General features: G+C 39.8%; 1 protein-coding gene across 1 annotated transcript in view; it reads left to right on the plus strand.

Moving 5' to 3' along the window:
* Plcb1 (phospholipase C beta 1) overlaps positions 1–18524 on the plus strand; it is a 256333-nt gene that overhangs the window by 146385 nt on the left and 91424 nt on the right. The window contains exon 25 of the mRNA XM_059258948.1: positions 4120–4300. Coding sequence (XP_059114931.1) covers positions 4120–4300 — 181 coding nt within the window. The remainder of the gene's footprint in view (positions 1–4119; positions 4301–18524) is intronic.

Raw genomic sequence — 18524 nt, forward strand, 5'->3', positions numbered from 1 at the left:
GTGAGGATTCCCCAGATTCATGGGCTCCTCCTGTCAAATCTCTTTCATGAAGATCGAGGGCTTTGTCTCTAAACTATAGCAGACACCTGCTGCCAAAGGTCAGAGTCTCAGCATCTGCTTCCCAGTTTCCATATGGATCTCAGTTTGGCATTTGCTTTCAAATTCCATTGTAGGTTATTCATCTAGAGGGTCCTGGGCTTTGTGACACAGGTTTTGGCTGATCACACTGGGCTCTTTTGCCTTTTGGTGTGGGGCTGTTTCACCCCTGGGTGATCTCCTCTGTTGATCACATCCAGGATGTGTTAGGCAGATGTGCTGGATTGGTTACCTAGAATCATAGAGCAAGGTGCCACAAACCGGGTGTTTCAAACACTGTTAGACAGATCCAGAGCTTAGGAATCCAAAATCAATGTTCAAGCAGGGCATCGGCTCTGAGAGGTATGGGAAAACACCATTCCTGGTCTCTTCCAGCTTTTAGTGGTTACAGGAAATATCCCTGGCTTACCTTAGAATGTAGACTCATCACATCAGACTCTTGCCCACACTATTACATGGCTTTCTCTCTGTGTAGGGATACATGCCCACATGTTCTCCATCTTCTAAAGATAATAATCACTAGATTAGGGTCCATCCTTATCTAATCTTAACCTACCATAACTATTACATTTGTAACAGATAAGCAGGAAAATTTCCAAAGAATGTTTCTGGATAAGCTGAGGTTCTGGGAAGAACACAAAGGAATGGAGCACTCACATGCACTTCCCTGTGCGTTCCCCACAGCATCCCCACAAAGAATATACAGACATCTTCCCTGTTCATTCCCCACAGCAGCCCCACAAAGTATATACAGACATCTTTCCTGTGCATTCCCCACAGCATCCCCACAAAGAATATGCAGACATCTTCCACAGTACAGCAACAAGGACCTGAAGCCCACTCACACTGTGGCCTGGTCAGAAACACAAACAGAGCACACACAGGATGCTGCCACATGCCAAAGCGTGATACCTACCTATCAGCTGTGTTCTGTGGCATAGTCACTTTGGAGCCTGACATGGGGCTGTTTTCAGAAGAGGTGCCTATTGTCCCACGAAAGGATTTAGACACTGATTGCACTCTAGTGTATATGTCCATACTGTGAGTGTATTTATAAGACAGCAAAAGCCAAATAAGATTACTTAACAACTGTTCTAAATGTTTGAGCCCACTTTCCTAAGTTGTGATCATGTATTTTCTTGGGGCATTTTTTTTTGCAGGTCTGTTGGTGATAAATAATATTTTGCTCTCTGATTAGTGAGGTTCATTTTTATTGTGAAAATATTTTCTTCAATGTTTAATAACTAGGGAAATAGAAATAAAGTGAAGAAGGTAACTTAAGTTTTCTTGTTGTCTTTTTAGGGAACAATTTTTGTCTTCCTTGGGTTTATTTAGCTAAATGTCAAAATATTTTTACATTTTTAACTTTAGTTCTTTAATGAACACTAATAGCACTGTGTAAGACATTATTCAAAAATCATCATGAACACCAGTCCATACTATTTAAAGTAAAATGTTATTTATGTTGTTAAAATACATAATTTAGAAGATATTTAATTTTTAAAAGCAAAAGTACCCTTGAGTTCTATTTCAATGTTTTCAGTTTTTAAATAAATATCATAGTGGTTAAAAAAAAAAAACATTTTTTTTTCTCTTTTTCGAGACAGGGTTTCTCTGTGTAGCTTTACTCCTTTCCTGGATCTCGCTCTGTAGACCAGGCTGGCCTCGAACTCACAAAGATCCGCCTGCCTCTGCCTCCCAAGTGCTGGGATTAAAGGCGTGTGCCACCACCGCCTGGCTAAAAAGGGATAGCTCAGCCATTAAAGGCTAGGCTCACAACCAAAAATATTTAAAAAAAAAATTTTTTAAGTCATTGTTTCCCTTACTTACTTGATTTTCTGTAGTTTGAATTAAAAAATATTCCTTTTTTTTATTTGGTTAGTTGGTTGGGTTTTTGAGATATAGTCTCTGTATAGCTCAGGTTGGCCCGGAACTGGCTGAGCCTAGCCTCAGTTTTACATTGTTATACTTTAGCCTCCTGAGTGCTGGGTTCTAGGAATGGGCCAGGACACTTGTTTTACAAATCAGTCTTATGAGATTTCCTGATTTTTCCTATTAGCTGATAAATGGGTAGATGTGGTCAGGGTAATCCAACCATCATCACAGATCCAGGAAACCGGATGTAGAATTCACAGTCTGAGCTTTCCTGGAAACATGTCATCAGCTCTCATTAAAGTCTTTCAAGGGCTTGACTTAAATTGAAAGATTGCCACTGAGAAATACAGCCCTCTTCTTCAGCTGACAATTCTATAAATCGCCCTGAAACTGTGAGGGGGCAAGCCACCTATCCAGGGGCTGAGAACACAATTGACTGTGCTGCATCCTTCCTCTCACAGTCCCCGGAGTCATCCTCTTTGCCACCAGGCTATAGAGAAAGACAAGATGCGGCTTCACAGCCATATTGTGACATATGAGGTAACATGTGCTCACCTTGAAAACACGATCAACATGCAATACTTGGTTTTTAAAAGGCAGCAAAATCACCTTTCCTTAGAGGTAGAACAGATGTAAAAAGATATCAGGTGAAATTTATCGCTCTTTGCAGGTGAAATGTGTCACTCTTTGAAGGGGAACCTAAAGGCTAAATTGATAACATTTACCTGTAACTACACAGCCATTGATGGGAAGTTTGCGCTAAAATATCTCCTAAGAACTCTAATTGAGTGATGCACACATTCATTTGTTTTTTCACTTTTACACCTTATTCTGCAAAGTCCTGATAGCTCATGAAAATAACATTACAGGAGATGTGTATATGGATGGACATCCTGTGATGTCTGAAGATGCCATCATGTAGAGGAAGCCAGACAGGGCTTCCAAAACCTTATGATCTGCTTGAATCACACACACACACACACACACACACACACACACACACACACACACACACACCTTAGACAAGAACCATGAGCCACATGTGGCTATTAGGCCCTTGAAATGTGGGTCATTCGGGCTGAGGGTATAGCTCAGTGGGGAAATCCACATTTAACCTGGGCAAGAAATTATCAGTACTATGATGTGCTCAAACTATGGATTATACAACAGATTTCTTTGAGTCTATTGTAAAACAAAGATAAAATAACTATTACATCTTTTGAGTTCTTCTAATTTGTTAGATTAACATACGCACACACAATTATTATTTTGCATCCAGGGCTTGACATGTAGCTAAAATGGCACTCAAATTCACAATCAACGTGTTTCGGGCTCCTGAATGCTAAGACTATGGGTATTCACAACATACCCATCCTATAACATATCTTATTAAAACTAGTATCACTCACTTCTTTTTTGAAGATAGCTACTAAAAGTTTTAAATAACATGCATGGTAAAATACCATGTGCATAGCTCACATTGCATTTCTGCAGCACACCACCAATTTTTGATGCAGTTTCTGTCCTTGAACACTGAACTAAATAAACTCTAAGCCTCTGAGAAAAGGAAATACAGGTCAGATAATTCTACTTCTCTGATTAAACAAAGTTTGCATGTTCTTCCAAGAGAGAAATGCTTTCCCAGCATCAGATCACCCAATGATTTATTTCTAGTGGCATTGTAATGGCTTGAACCCCATTTTTATGGAAAATGTAGAACATTACCATGTGGTTATTTTTTAGACTGTCCTCAAAATAGCAAAAAAAAAAAAAAAAAAAGTTCCAAAACAAGTAATATCTAAAGCTGTGTCAGGAGAAGCCAAGATCTTGAGGTCCTAGCTATGAATTCCTGCCTCCCATCTCCCTAATCCACAAGTGGATCCTACATGTTTCTGAAAGTAGTCACCAGACATTGTGTTCATTACATCATTTCTCACTCATCCATCATCTCCCCTGAGCACTCCATATAATGTGAAGAGCAATTTACTCAAAGAAAGTTTTCTATCTGGATGTGGGAGTCTTACCTTCTCCTTCTAGTGGCTTAGTCTCTTCCCCAAGACCAGTGACCCTGAGAGGAGTCATTCCAGAACCTTCCAAGCACCTGTTACCACCTGCTTAGTTCCTGAGCTAAGCTCTGTGTCTTTGCAGATCTGAACCCAGCAGCCCTGACCATGGCTCATCTGCCATTGAGCAAGACCTCGCTGCCCTGGATGCAGAGATGACCCAGAAGTTAATAGACTTGAAGGACAAGCAGCAACAGCAGCTGCTTAATCTGCGGCAAGAGCAGTATTACAGTGAGAAGTACCAGAAGCGAGAGCACATTAAACTGGTAAGCCGAGGGGCACGGGTTGTGTTTGTGCAGCTGCAGGGCTTTTTGGAGGAGCAAATGTTTGCAGCTCTCCGGTGACTCAAAGGGCACAGTGTAGACGTGAATGGCACCAGCGTGGCGAATACAGAGGCCACTCAGTGCCCTCCACACTAACACTTCCCACATGCTTGATAAGTTCCTCTGTTCCCTCCATGGAGCTATGTTTTGTTTTGTTTTTCCCTTTCCTGACTTATTTTTGGATGTCAGGTTATCTTAGTTTCCAGGGATCTTTGGGACGGTACAAGGAAGTAAAAAAAATTCTTTCAAAAATGAAGCGTGTGCTGCCAGTAAATTTTCCTTTCTACCTCTGAATATCTCCGAGCTTTTCAGGAACCAACACAACCAACTCTATGCTGCCCACTGTCCTGTTCTTCTTTCAAAGCCTCAAGGCTACCTGTGAAAGCAAAAGACGCCCTCTTTATTAGTGACAAGGTGTGCCTGTCAAAATATTTTCTCTTGGATTCTGAAATTCTTGATACTGTTTTTGGTGCTTTAAGCAATGATAGAGATATTTAACCTTTAATCACACACAGAGACACACACAAAGTGAATTTAGTAATAAAATACTAGCCTTGAAAACAAGCAAATGCCAAGAACAAATGAAATGAGTAACCTTGACCAAAATGAGTAGTGTATTGAGGAAATGGTTTCATAGAATTATCATCTCTTTGCTATGAGTCTGCACACATAAGGAAATTCACTGTGTATGAAGAGACAGCCTATGGAAGTAAAGCAATAAATCCACAGGAATCTGTTTAAGAATTATTAGGGAAATTTATTAAGATAAATTGAGGAAATAGACTCACGAATACAGAACGGAGTAGACAGCTGAAGTAGTCCTCTGATCTGACCAGAAGCGTATCCACCCAGCAGGCAGGAGCAGGGAGAAGGGGCATGTGACCCTTCTCCCTCTCCTTTTAAGAGGTCACATACAGTGGCAGGAAGCACCACCTCCTTCGGGCCCTATAGCCCAAGGTCATGGGTGGAACAAATACCACTACATGGGAGGAAGAAAATCTTTGCCAATTATACATCTAAGAGCAAGTTAGAATCTATAAAGAAGTGCAAAGGGCAAATGCATTGAATAGACAGTTTTCAAAAGAAGATATATAAATGACCAATTAATTTTTTTTTAATGTTCAACATCTTTAGCTGTCAGGGAAATGCAAATTAAAACTACTTTGAGATTCCGTTTCACCCAGGTCAGAATGGCTAGAGTCATGAAAACAAATGACAATAAATACCAGTGAGGATGTGGGAAAAGACAAACTTTCATGTGCTGCTGAGGGAAAGGTAAACCAGTCCAGCCACTATGAACATAAGTATTGAAGCTCTCAAAAAACTAAAATTAGGATTACCATATGACTCAGATGCCCAGAGGAATCTTAATTCAACGTATTCAGAAACACTTGCACATTCCTATTTATCATTGCCCTATTCACAGCAGTCAGTAGATGGGAACTAGCCAAGATGTCCATCAGAAAAATGAATGGATAGAGAAAATGTGGTAAATATACAGTGTTACTAGGCCCTAGAGAAGAGTTAAGTTGTTTCACATGCAGTAAAACGGGTATTAGTGGAGATCATCATGTTAAATGAAATAAACCAGACTCAGAAAGACATATTACACGTGCCATCTTACGTGTCCAATCTAGATGTAAATATAAACATGTGGCATGAAAACAGAACAGGGACTCTAAAGGGGGAGGGGAAAGGGAGAACAAGCAAGGTTAACAGAGAAAGAGGTGAAATACCCTGTTTCTCTCATAGACAGGAGCTGGATGTGTGAATGAGCCATACACATAGATGTGCATGAGCAGAGGATACTGTTTGGGAGGAAGGAAAGGACCAGCTAGGGGTGGAGAAGAGGGATGGAGGAAGGGAGGAGGATTGAATCTAAACAAGACACAATGATACATGTGTGTGAAACTGTCACAGTGAAACCCCTTATTTTATATGCTAACCTAAACTATTGAAGAAAAAAGAAAATGTACTGTGTAATAGGTGACTCGTTATAATACTTTTGTCCTCACCCTGGATCCTTCATGACAATATAAAATTAAAAAGTCAGAATCACATGACTAACCTATCCAAAATCATATTCTACTTGGCCAATTATTCTCAACGTAGAGCGTAAATCAGGATCCTCTGGAAAGCTGGTTTAAAACCCAGATGGAGGTCTTGTTCTAAATCCTGATTCAACAGGCCTTCTATAGAATAGGCTGTTGATGATAATTCTATTCTAAGACCCTTTCTTTGAGGACCTGGAACTTAAATGTGAAGTTCACAGAGGCCTTTTTAACAAGCTCCACAGCTTGGAATGAGTTGCTTGGTGATGGACTACTGAAATAATATGGAAGCTATAAAAGGCTAGACAGATAACTCAACAGTTCAGAGCACTGACTGGCCTTCCAGCAGATCTAGATTCTGTTCCCAGCACCCACATCATAGCTTACAACTGCTTGTAACTCCAGTTCCAGGAGATCCAATGCCCATTCTGAACTCGACTACTACTGCATGCACACAGTGTACAGATACACACTCAAGCACAGACACATACACATAAAAATTTTAAATTATTATTTTTTAAAGATTGAAACAATAAAAGAATGCTTGAGAAGGGACTGGGGGTTGGGCGGAGAATTGCCTTGAAAGACCCAAGAGAGTCAAAGTTCATTTTGATAATAAATGATGACTTTCCTCTAGCTCCAACCACTACCATCTGATCTTCTCCAATAAACTGTGCCTAAAACTCCAGAATATAACAATGAACACATTAGCAGTGTGTTGAACACTCACTAATGGGCCATATACTATGCTAAGCCATTTATAGGAATCATCATTCTGATTGGTCCTCAAAAAGCACTCATTAGTTTTTGGTATTATCAGCATATTTTCCACGTGGTGACTTTTCCAAGGTGTTCTGACTAGAAAGTGGTCCATCTGTGATTTGAACATTGGCCGTCTGTCCATAGAGTCCCTGCTTCCTAACCACTACATCCATGTCTCTCCTACTTCACATTGCAGGCCAATGCCATGATGAAGGGATTGCTTTGTGTTTATTGCTCATGCAGAGCATGCACAGTCAAATATTTAATTTTAGTGGCTGGGATTCTCTCTCCTTCAAGAACGTTGTCTCACATATCACATAAGATGCACAATTTCAGTATATGCATAGATAAGAATAACTATCATTATAACCAATGTCATAATTTTTATCACCTCAAAAGGAAAAATCTACTTCATTCATGGATTCATTAAATAGTTATTTGTATTACTATTTGCTAAGTAAACATTTCAAACAAATATTGGATAAAAATGGCAACAACAATCCTAGCCCTTCTGGAGCTAACCTTCTACCAGGGAGGCATAGATCATAAATATAATGAGTTAGCAGTATATTTTGCACATTAAGTAGCAAGAAGGGGTCATTAAAAAGATAGTATTAGTATTGGGGAAAAAGATATTCAAGGCTGGAGAAGAATAAAGAATGTGCCTGGAAATTTTAAAGAGACTTATCAGGGAAAGACTGACATACTGATTGATGAGGCAACATTGGAGTCAGGAGCTGAAGGGTTGGTCCAGGCACATGCATGGAAGAGAGTTTTTCTAGAAAGAGGATGTGGCATGTAAAGTATCTGGTCTGGGTCTTGAAAGAATAGCAGAATGGCTCCATGTAAGGGAGGTTATACAGTATTGAATAAGACAGATGGGATATAGGGGAGGGAACCCAGATCTGGGATTTGGGGGACTCCATCTCTTGTGTGTTGTCCTCAGAGCTGGATCGGTGCTATCAGAGGGTGTGGGAGATACCACATGAAGGAACCACACTGAAGAGTGTGGAAAGCAGCTGAGTCCTGTTTGCTGTGGGTGGGAAGAACTGAAATCCTGGGAGAGGTGAAATGCTAGAATACATGTGTTCACTCCCTTCTGCTGAAGAAAGAAAACACCTAAGCTGTAGAACTAGAGTAAAAACAAACATATGTATATGTATCCAGATCAACACAGTCCTGTCAGGTCAAATGTTAAGCAACCATCTCAAAACGCTCGCTTCACCACAGTGTTTGTGAGCTGGGATGGAGTTCGGGTAAACCATTTACGAAGGCTTTTGTTAAGAAGGCTAAGACCCAGGCTCCACAGATTTGGAAGCTCACAGCTTATTTCACGGCCATTTGGCTTCCACAGTTCACACTCCATCACCCTGCTTCCAACATGAATAGCACATTTTTCAATTCTAAATGTAATGACTGGAGATTGGTCTGCCCAAGAGCCTCTGACTGAAAGCTGGCCAGAGTGACAGTTTTTTATCTTTGGTGGTGAGTCTGAATGATGAGTGGGTTACCCAGGCTAAATTAGACAAATTCAAGTATAATTAAAAAGTCAGCAGGCCCCAGGTAAAAGGGTCATAAGGAAATTTAAACAGAAGTTATTTCATCTCCTAAAATGGCTGTGGGGTTAGAATTGCTTGGGTTTTACAGTTCAGAGATTAAGAGGCCATGACATCAATAAATTCCTAAACAAATGTACACTAAAAATAATAACATTAGCACAACATTCTGATAGATGCCAAAGACAAAAATAAATGAAGTATACTTAAGGAGTGTGTGACGTAGAATTTCATTGTGCAAGGAGGTTCAGCCACAAGGATTTCTATGTAAATACTCAAGGTAGAAAATCTGAGAGGGTAAAGTACATTGTAATAAAATGAACCTGCCTTCCTATGGGTGGTTTCTTTCTCTTTTTTTTGTAATAATTTTTTTATTAATTAAATTTATTCATTTATTTTATGTCCAGACCACAGTTTCTTCTTCCTCCTTTCTTCCCACTATCTGCCCTGCCCCCCCAAATCCATACCTCCTCAAAAAGGGGCAGGCCTCCCATGGGCTTCAACAAAGCATAGCATATCAAGTTGAGGTAGGACTAAGCTCCTCCCCTGTACTAAAGCTGGGCAAGGCAACCCAGTATGAGGAATAGGTTCTTGGAAGCCAGCCAAAGGATTAGGGACAGGCCCTGCTTCCACCACTAAGAACTACACATATACATCAAACTACACAACTGTTACACGTATGTAGAGGGCCTAGGTCTGTCCAATGCAGGCTCCTCAGCTGGGTCTAGAGTCTGTGAGTTCCTATGAACCTAGGTTAGTTGTGTCTGTGGGTTCCCTTGTGATGACCTTGACCCTTCCCCTAGCTTGTACAATCCCTTCTCCCTCTCTTCAACAGGATTCTCCAAGCTCTGCCCAGTACTTCGCTATGGATCTCTGCATTTGTTTCCATAAATCACTGGATGAAGGCTCTCTGATGACAATTGGGGTAGTCACCAGTATGAAGCCAATTCAGGCTACCTATCCACTATTGCTAGGAGTCTTAGCTGGGGTCATCCTTGTAGATTCATGAGAGTTTCCCTTGCACCAGGTTTCTACCTGACCCCAAATGCTCCCCAATCAAGATATCTCTTTCATTATTCTCCCCCTCCATCCTCCCCACCAAACTCAAACCCTCATGTTCCCATCCCCGCTGGCCCCCAGTTTACCAAGGAGATCTCTTCTATTTCTCCTTCCCAGGGAAATCCCTGTGTCGCTAATGGTGTTTTCTTAGCCAGGTCCTTGACTTACTAATTTGATTAGTTCTGTTTTTTTTTTTCCTATTTAGAAACTAGAATATATATTTATTTATAATTTTTATTTAAATGTTTTTCATACAATGTATTTTGATCATATTCTTTTCCCTCCCCCAACTCCTTCAAGACCCTACCCACTACCCTACCCACACAACTTTCTCTCAGAAAACCACCCAAACTCCAAAAAAAACCCAAAAATCAAAGGGAAAAAAAACCCTAATAAGACAAAAACAGACAAAGATAAGACAAAAAGTACACACACAAGAAAATGGAGTCTACTTTGTCTTGTCCAACTACTCCTGGGCAACCATTCCTTTGCCTTTCCAGCAAGTAGCAACTACAACTACTAGCTTCTGGGTTAGAGGAAAGTCTTTGTGTCCACTTGCCCTTTTCAATGCTGGGATTTTGTTTGGTTTGAACATATGTAGTCTTGTGCATGCTGTCAGTCTTCACGAACTGTGACACCATATGTGCATCAGTCCTGTAATATCAAGAAGATATTGTTTCTTGGAGTCCTCCACCACTCTGGCTCTCACACTCTTTCCACATCCTATTTAGCATAGATCCATGAGCCTTGAGGAGAGGGATTTGTCAAAGACATCCTATTTAGCATTTAGCACCAAAGTCTCTCACTCTCTTCCCATTGTTCAGTTATGGGTCTTTGTGTTAATTACCATCGATGGCAAGAAACAGAAGCTTCTTTGTTAAGAGTTAAGTGATAAGCCAGGCGGCACTGGTGCATGCCTTTGATCCCAGCACTCAGGAGGCAGAGCCAGGAGGATCTCTGTGAGTTGGGGGCCAGCCTAGTCTACAGAGTGAGATCCAGGACAGGCACCAAAACTACACAGAGAAACGCTGTCTTGAAAAAAAATTAAATTAAAAAAAGGAGTTAAATTATACTCTGATCTGTAGGTGTATAGTGTTATGTCATTAGTAGTCTTTTTTTTCTATTATCCTTTTAGCAGAATAACAGTAGATTTTCAGCTAGGGCCTATAATCTGTCAAGTCTTAGGGTTTGGGCACTTTATACATCATGTATGGGTTCCATATCATGAAATGGGCCTTAAATCTAATCAAAAGTGCTTGATTACTCCTATAACATTAGTTCCACTATTTCACAAGTATACCTACAAACCCTGTGTTTTGTAGCTGGGTGATATTGATGATTAGTTTTCTCCTCTGATATCATGCAAGTACCTTCCAGTACCATAAATGCTAATTAATCATTAGGGTTAAAGCTAATTTGGCACCAGCTCAGTTTCTCTGTGGTCAATGGCATAAGTAAGTTGTATCTTCAGCAGTGGGACCTTACTATCGGGTTGCAGAGAGTAACCAATAGCCTTAGCTACAGCCTGTGGTGTTTGAGGGTGGGGTCCATAGATCCCTACAGCCAAAGACTCAACAAGATGTAACTCATTCCTGGTAGAGGAGGTTTTACTTGGTGGCATAAGATGTCTAGTTGTCTAGTTGGGGTGTTGTTTCCCCCATTATATGGTGTCTCCATTTAAATTCCATATATATGTATGTGTGTATGTAGTTTAGAAAACTTCTAGGTGTCCATGTGTCTTTTAATGTTAGTTGTCTCTCCCCATATTCCCTCCTCTACTCTGCCCTTCCATCTCCCTCTCCATTTAATCTTCCTATTTTAGTTTCTCCTTTATCTCTTTATAATACTGTACTATTCACCCTTCCTTCAAATGTCCCCTCCTCCCTGTTGGTCTTTACTAGCTACCTAACCTGGAATGAAAGTCTCTCAAGAGTTCCTAACTTCTTTTTTATTATGTTGGTTAAGCCAAGTCATATAACTTGGTAACGGTTAGAGAAACAGACTCTGTGTTGTTTTGAGCAGGTGTAAAGCACAATGCAAAGTGTGAATGCAGGAAAAGGTAGAGAATCAGAGCTAATTTTAGAAAAAAAAATGTGTGCACGTTCCTCATAGTTTGCATGTTAGATTTCATAGAACAACTCATGGAAATTTAACCAAGTGGCTAGAATATGGTAATAATTCTTTACCAAAGATAATTTGCCCAGGATTGAGGAAAGGAGAAATGGCTTGTGTTTTCACATATGTACCTTTTAATAAAACCATTTCACCTCCTTGTTGTCTGTATCACCATTTCTAAAACAAGAGGTTTATACAAGAATTCTTAGAAAGTCTACTTTGACTAAGATGTTAGTTTCTCTACTTTCTCTTATATCATAGGATGTAGAAATGACTTACCTCCTACATATATTAAAATAATAATTAGGCTATTTAGTTTAAAGCAACAAATTGTTCAACCTTAGTTTTTCTTCTTCTTTCTTCTTCTGTACACAATGTATATGGTCTTGATGTATTTTAAATGTTGCTAATGACTATTTAGGAAAGATTAAAGAAAATAACAATGAACAATAAAACCCAAAGGCGAATCAGGGAACAGCTTTTGTTTAAATCAACATAAAGCAGCTTGAGGAGGAAGACATTCTGGTGTAAGGAAAATTCCAAAGTAGAATTCACCTGAGGGGCCTTTCAGCTTGAGCATCCTGGAATTTCAGGAATTACTGCATTTCATCTGTCAAATGAAGAACGCTGAAATGATATGTTTTGCATTTAGAAAAGGAATGACTGACATGATGTTTATCTCCATGGACAGCTCCCCTGGGCCAGCATTCTAAATGGACCATAGAGCCCATGATTTATAAGCAAGTTACAAATAAGACAAAACTTTATCTCCTCTAGTCAGACTTGTATTGCTAATTTTCTGAAAACATCAATTTTTCAATAATGGTTATTTCAAGCAACTAGTATTTATTTCATTTTTCTGAAGTAAGTGGCCACTGTGGCTTTCAAAATCATAAGGCCCAAAGAGCTGCAATGACACAACCCATCATGTGTCGCTTAGGCTGCAAAACAGACCACAGTTCTTTGCACCAAACTTACTGGTTTATAAGTAGTTTTGTAGCCTCATAGAAGGCTAACAGACATATCTTTAAGGAAGCATATCATGCTGTTTCATTCACATCTCCCAAAAGTGGAAGAAGGCACTTAATGTGGCATAATTTCAGAGTGAAAAATAATTTAAAATGTTAGGAGTTCATTGATTGAAATTCTTTACAATAAATAGGAGTGTTGGCCAGATTTTCAATTTTATTTCTTTGTGAATAACAGAAATTTAATCTAAGGATCATGTAAATATTTAAGTCCAAACTGAGGGTCTAGGTCTAATTCAGAGCACTTGGTTGTCATGTATGAGTACCTGGTTTTGATCCTAAGAACTGCAATAAACAACACCAAAGCATTTAGATTTAAGTAAGTAGTTATAAATTAACTTTAGTTATAGAAATATATATATATATATATATATATATGTAATGATTGCATAGGTATGAAAGACTGTCTTAAAGAATAATCAAGATGGCGACCTTTTCATCCAAACCTTTCTTCTCTGAGATGAGAACGAAATTAATGAAGAAAGTCAGCTGTCTGTGGACAGGGCCCCCTTTGCTCATAATAAGACTGTATGTGATGCTGTAGATGTTCAGCAAGGAGTTGCTGAATACATGAATGAAGATTTCTCAACTCCAGTGGCCAAGACACCCCAGAGTAAACATCTACCATGTCTTTAAATTGTCATGTTGTGTTTGGCCTTTGGATCACTAAATAATTAACCTATGTTGTAGATTCCTTCTTTGTAGAAGTTGACCAGTTCACAGTGAAAAGTCACTAGAGGGGCTTTGATGCTCTCCAAGAACTAATGAAAGAGACACTTCTCAGGGAGTTGGTGAAGGAGGAAGGGATCTGTATGTTGACGCTGTATTTTGCCCATTTCCTCAACCATCTTTCTCAGAGAGACTACAAATATGGTAATTTATGTCTGCACATCTTTTATTCTCTTTGATTCAGCATCAGGGAATTATTTTCTTCTGTGGAAAAATTTTCCCTTCCTCCAGTGACTAAACAAATTTAAATTTAGTTCAGAGTTGAAAACAAGCATGAAATTCTATTCTCCAGGGATTTAGTTTTTTGTTTTTTGTTTTTTTTTGTTTGTTTGTTTGTTTTTTTTTGGTTGGTTTGGTTTTGGTTTTTTGATTCTTTAAATTGTTTGGACATTTATCTAGGGGATTGCCATGAATAGTAAACAAATAAACAAAGTAAAAAAGATGTGTATTACTTTGAGAAAAGCGGAATTATATCAAAAGTTAAACTTAAACATCATTTGCAGAATTCCAGATTACCCATGTGTATTCTTGGTTCATTTCATAGGAACTCTAAATCTTTGTTCCATTCTTACCTATAATTGTTCTTTCCTGGTGAGGCTTGTAACTAACACACTTAACTCCAAAAGTTAATGCCCTCTGCTCTTAGGTCAGTGCTTAAAAAGTTAGCACTTCAAAAGTGCTTCTGTTACTATGAAAAACTACTCCTTGGGGTCATGTATTCACATCTCATGCAATGAAAACTTTGGACCAAAACTCAATTTCCTTCATCTTATTTGGGGAGCTGTGGAGAAATTTTTAGGGTTTGTTACCGTTGATGTTTGTTTGTTTGTTTTTATCAGGTTTATCCAGATTGCAAGAACTAGAAACTTACACTGGACTAATTTGAGTAATAATATATTCTAGAAGAAAATGAACAGGATGCAATCATGTAAGAAGTATTATAGAAATCTAAGGAAGGGAATTGACAGAGATCTATCCAGAAACAGGCTCTTGTACTTCCTGTAGCCCTCCTGTGATTGTTCCCCCTTTTCCCCTTTATCTCTTGTTTCCGGCTAGTCTTAGTGTCATCTTACTCGGAATGGTAGACAAGACAGGGTTTTCATTTATTTCTCCATTGACCTGTAGGTGAATCTTGGGGAAAAGTCTTGCTAGGGTCATATGATTGGCCAGCTGTGCTACCTTTAGAGAAGTCACACATGGCTAGAAATCAAGTTATAATTAAATCAATGATCTTGATCAATTACTTTGGCCAAAAGATGGAGGCTGAAGTATAGAGCAGTTCCTATGGGAGCCAAACATGAACCAGAAAGCAGAATAAGCCCTTCAAGAGAGACAGTGCTGCATGAGAAAGCACAGATGGGCCCAAGCTTTCTCTTGATGAGGTAGAAAAGAGACTGTAGCTGAAGTTTTCCTGGTCCTGCCCGGCTCCCGCGGCCCTGCAGCTGCTTGGACCCAAGTAAACACACAGAGGCTTATATTAATTAAAACTGCTCGGCCATTAGCTCAGGCCTACCACTGACTAGCTCTTACATTTAAACTAACCCACAATTCTTATTTATGTTTAGCCATGTGGCTTGGTACCTTTTCTCAGTTCTGCCTTCACTGTGTCTGGCTGGCAACTACTGACTCAGCTTTTCTGTTCCCAGAATTCTCCTCTCTACCTATCCTGCCTATACAATACTTCCTGCCTGGCTACTGGCCAATCAGCGTTTTATTTATCAACCAAATCAGAACAACACACAGTCACAGCATACAGAAAGACATCCCCAGCACTTTCCCTTTTCTTTTTTCTTTTTTTTTTCAGAAAGGAAGGTTTTAACTTTCACAAGAGACCCATTGTGTATGCACATATATCATCTCATTTCCAGGCACTAACAAACTTGTGATAGTGTGCACACTGCCACCTGGAGCTTAACTGGGCAAACTTTAAATAGAGATAAGAATGGTTGAGGCAGAGCAACACAACCCAAGGTAGCTCTACAATCATGGGGGTGATCTCTATTTGTGCTGACTTGTTCACATGGGAATATCACTGAAAGGATAGAATAACGTGAAAAAAAAGGGTGTGCACAAAGGTCTGTGCAGACAGTTCTGGGAGCAAACTACTGCCTTGTTTATTGAGGTATGATAAATGCCAAAAAAGAAAATCTACAAGTCGAAAAAATATCTGGGGACAGGTCCAGTTAAGTCTTAGAGACATTTAAGAAGGGAAGATATTTGGGCTGGAGAAGAAAAGCCAAAGAAAGACTCCAGACAGGAAAGAGATGCTTGCAAGGTAAAGACTACAGTTTTTAGACATGTGCAAAACGGTTCCTGTTACCAGAAAGCTGTGTGATGTGGAGAAATTCACAGCTGTCTGTGATTTGCTGGATGTTTCCTACCCAAGAGGGCAGGAAAGGCCTTGTACACTTCTGAGCTGAATGATGACTCCTAATAAAAAGGAAAAGTCTTGTCTCCAGGGAGAGAGGAAGCCTCAGCTTACTTATGCAGATGCTGAGGTGGGCAGGTAGTAAAGCATCCACAGTTAAGGTTGATCAGGAGGTAGGTGAAGATCTAAACTGAACAGACGCCCCTAAGAAAGCTGAAGGAAGGAATAACTGTGGTAATTACTGTTGACATTGAAGAAGATATTTCTATGTGAGAGTAGTTACCCATTCTATGAAGTTTAAAGTAATTATTCCCAAAATGTGTGCCAAGGCACCCTCAGGCACAACACCAAACTCACAGAGACACTGTGAGATAGTTTTTATTTTTTTTGGAAACAGGAACATCTGTTGGGAATCTTATGCAAATTACTAGCATTAAGTTGTTTGGACCTTACAGCAATTCCTCAATTTTTTTTTTTTTTTTTTTTTTTTTTTTTTTTTTTAGCTTAAAAGTATCATTGGAACAAAACATCACTCAGTTTCTAAAGGTTCTGTGAACCAGAAAAATTTAGGAATCTGTGAAATAATTAAAATTCTAAGAACTGAACTGTAAGTTCAGCAACAAAGAGAGTTTTGAAATCTTAATGAAAGATGAGATGAATTCCAGTATTTGAAGCAGAATTGAGGCAGTGTTTTAGTTTGCTTTCTGTTGCTGTGATAAAACACTGACCAAAGACAGCTGGTGAAAGAAAGGGCTTGTTTGTCTGACTTACATGTCCCAAGTCATGGTCCACTGAGGGAAGCCAAGGCAAGAACTCAGAGCAGGAACCTGGAGGTGGGAACTGAAGCAGACGCCATGGAAGAATGCTGCTTACTTGCTTGCTCAGTTTTCACTGAGCAGGAGCAGCACTGCCTGTAGAGGATGACGTACATGCTTGCCTACAGACCAATCTGGTGGAGGCATTTCCTCAATTGGGATTCCCTCTTCCCAGATGACTCCAGCTTTTGTCAAGTTGACAAAACAAACAAACAAAAAAACAAAAAACCCACAACAGGTGGTAAGGTTGAGGAGGTGAGAAGGGGGTCACTGCAGTGTGGGAATCACTTGTCTTTCTTCATTTGTTTTATTTGTTTGCCTTGTGTTTTGTTTTGTGAGACAAAGTCTCACTGTATGCCCAGGCTGCCCTTGAATGGTTGACCCTCTGTCTTCACATTGCTGGGATTAAAGGCACAAAGCAACGAATGGACTCACTTATCCAATTTAGAACTAGAATGAAGGAGAGTAAAAGATAGAACAAGAGTTCATGGGAGGATAGATAGAAATGTGTTTTTTGCACAGAGGGAGTTTATCCCATGCAGACAGGACATTTCAGTGAAGAACATGAAATGCTTTTTCAGGTAGAGAAGACGTGAGGGGAAGTAAAGATATACTATTTGGCATAAAAAGACAAACCAAATTACGGACCTATGATATGGTATACGGTCCATCAAGAATTGTGTGTATCTTCCCAGAACTGTCTAAACCACCCTGGTTACAAAGATGAGGACACTGAATTTGAAGTAACGAAGAGAGCACAGACAAAGTTCCGAAGACCTTGAGACAGAGGCCAGACAAACTAAAATGGCCTTTAATGATGTCAGCGTCTTCCTCAACAGTCCAGACAGGGCTTCTCAAATTCCAAGGTGCCCACTTTGTCCTGGGAATCTTGAGGAAGTGCAGAGCCTGAATTATTGGTCTAGTGGAGGGCCTGCAAGTTTTCATTTCTAATGTGTGTCCTTGTCATGCTGGAGCTGCTGATCCTAAGACACATGAGTAACAAGATCAATTCGGATGAATCATCAGGCAGGCTTCTAGAACAGTGCCAGGTCTATAAGTAGGTGCTTGATCAATATCTGTTGTGTTTGGGCCGAAATGAATAGTTCCCCCACACAGTGGGAGCCAACGAAGTGAGAACAAGAATTCGGAACAACAAAAAACAAGTTCATAGGTTCTAAGGACGAAGAGCCAGGGGAAGCCTAGGAGACTGTGGTACAGCCATGTTTGAGGACTTACCTCAAATTTAAGTAAATATCAGAACTAAGTGGGTGCAAAGCCCAGGGGTCTTTAGTTTAGTGGCTTTGTTGGCTGATTGCCAAAGTGCTAAGGGTGAGGAGAATGGGTAGGAAGAAAGCAGAAAATGTCAGTGGATGTTGAAATAATCCAGAAAAAAAATATTCTGGGATTGTGTGGATGAGAGATGAAAACACAGAAAGGGAAGTGTGATTGCTGTCAAATTCAAATGGGTGCCTGTGATACCCCAGGGACTACGAAAGCATCCACATTCCCTGAGGAGATTATGAAAATATTCACTCTCAGGCCCAGACACCAGATACCCACAGTCCATAAGCCCAGGAACAAGGCCTTGCAATCTGCATTCTTCAGAAGTCTCCCCAAGAGAATCTGATGTACTAAAGTTGAGAATCTCTGAGTAATTTCTATGAAACATTTAGGGCAAATGGAA

The sequence above is a fragment of the Peromyscus eremicus genome, chromosome 4, assembly GCF_949786415.1.
Source record: "Peromyscus eremicus chromosome 4, PerEre_H2_v1, whole genome shotgun sequence".
In the NCBI taxonomy this organism is placed as follows: domain Eukaryota; kingdom Metazoa; phylum Chordata; class Mammalia; order Rodentia; family Cricetidae; genus Peromyscus; species Peromyscus eremicus.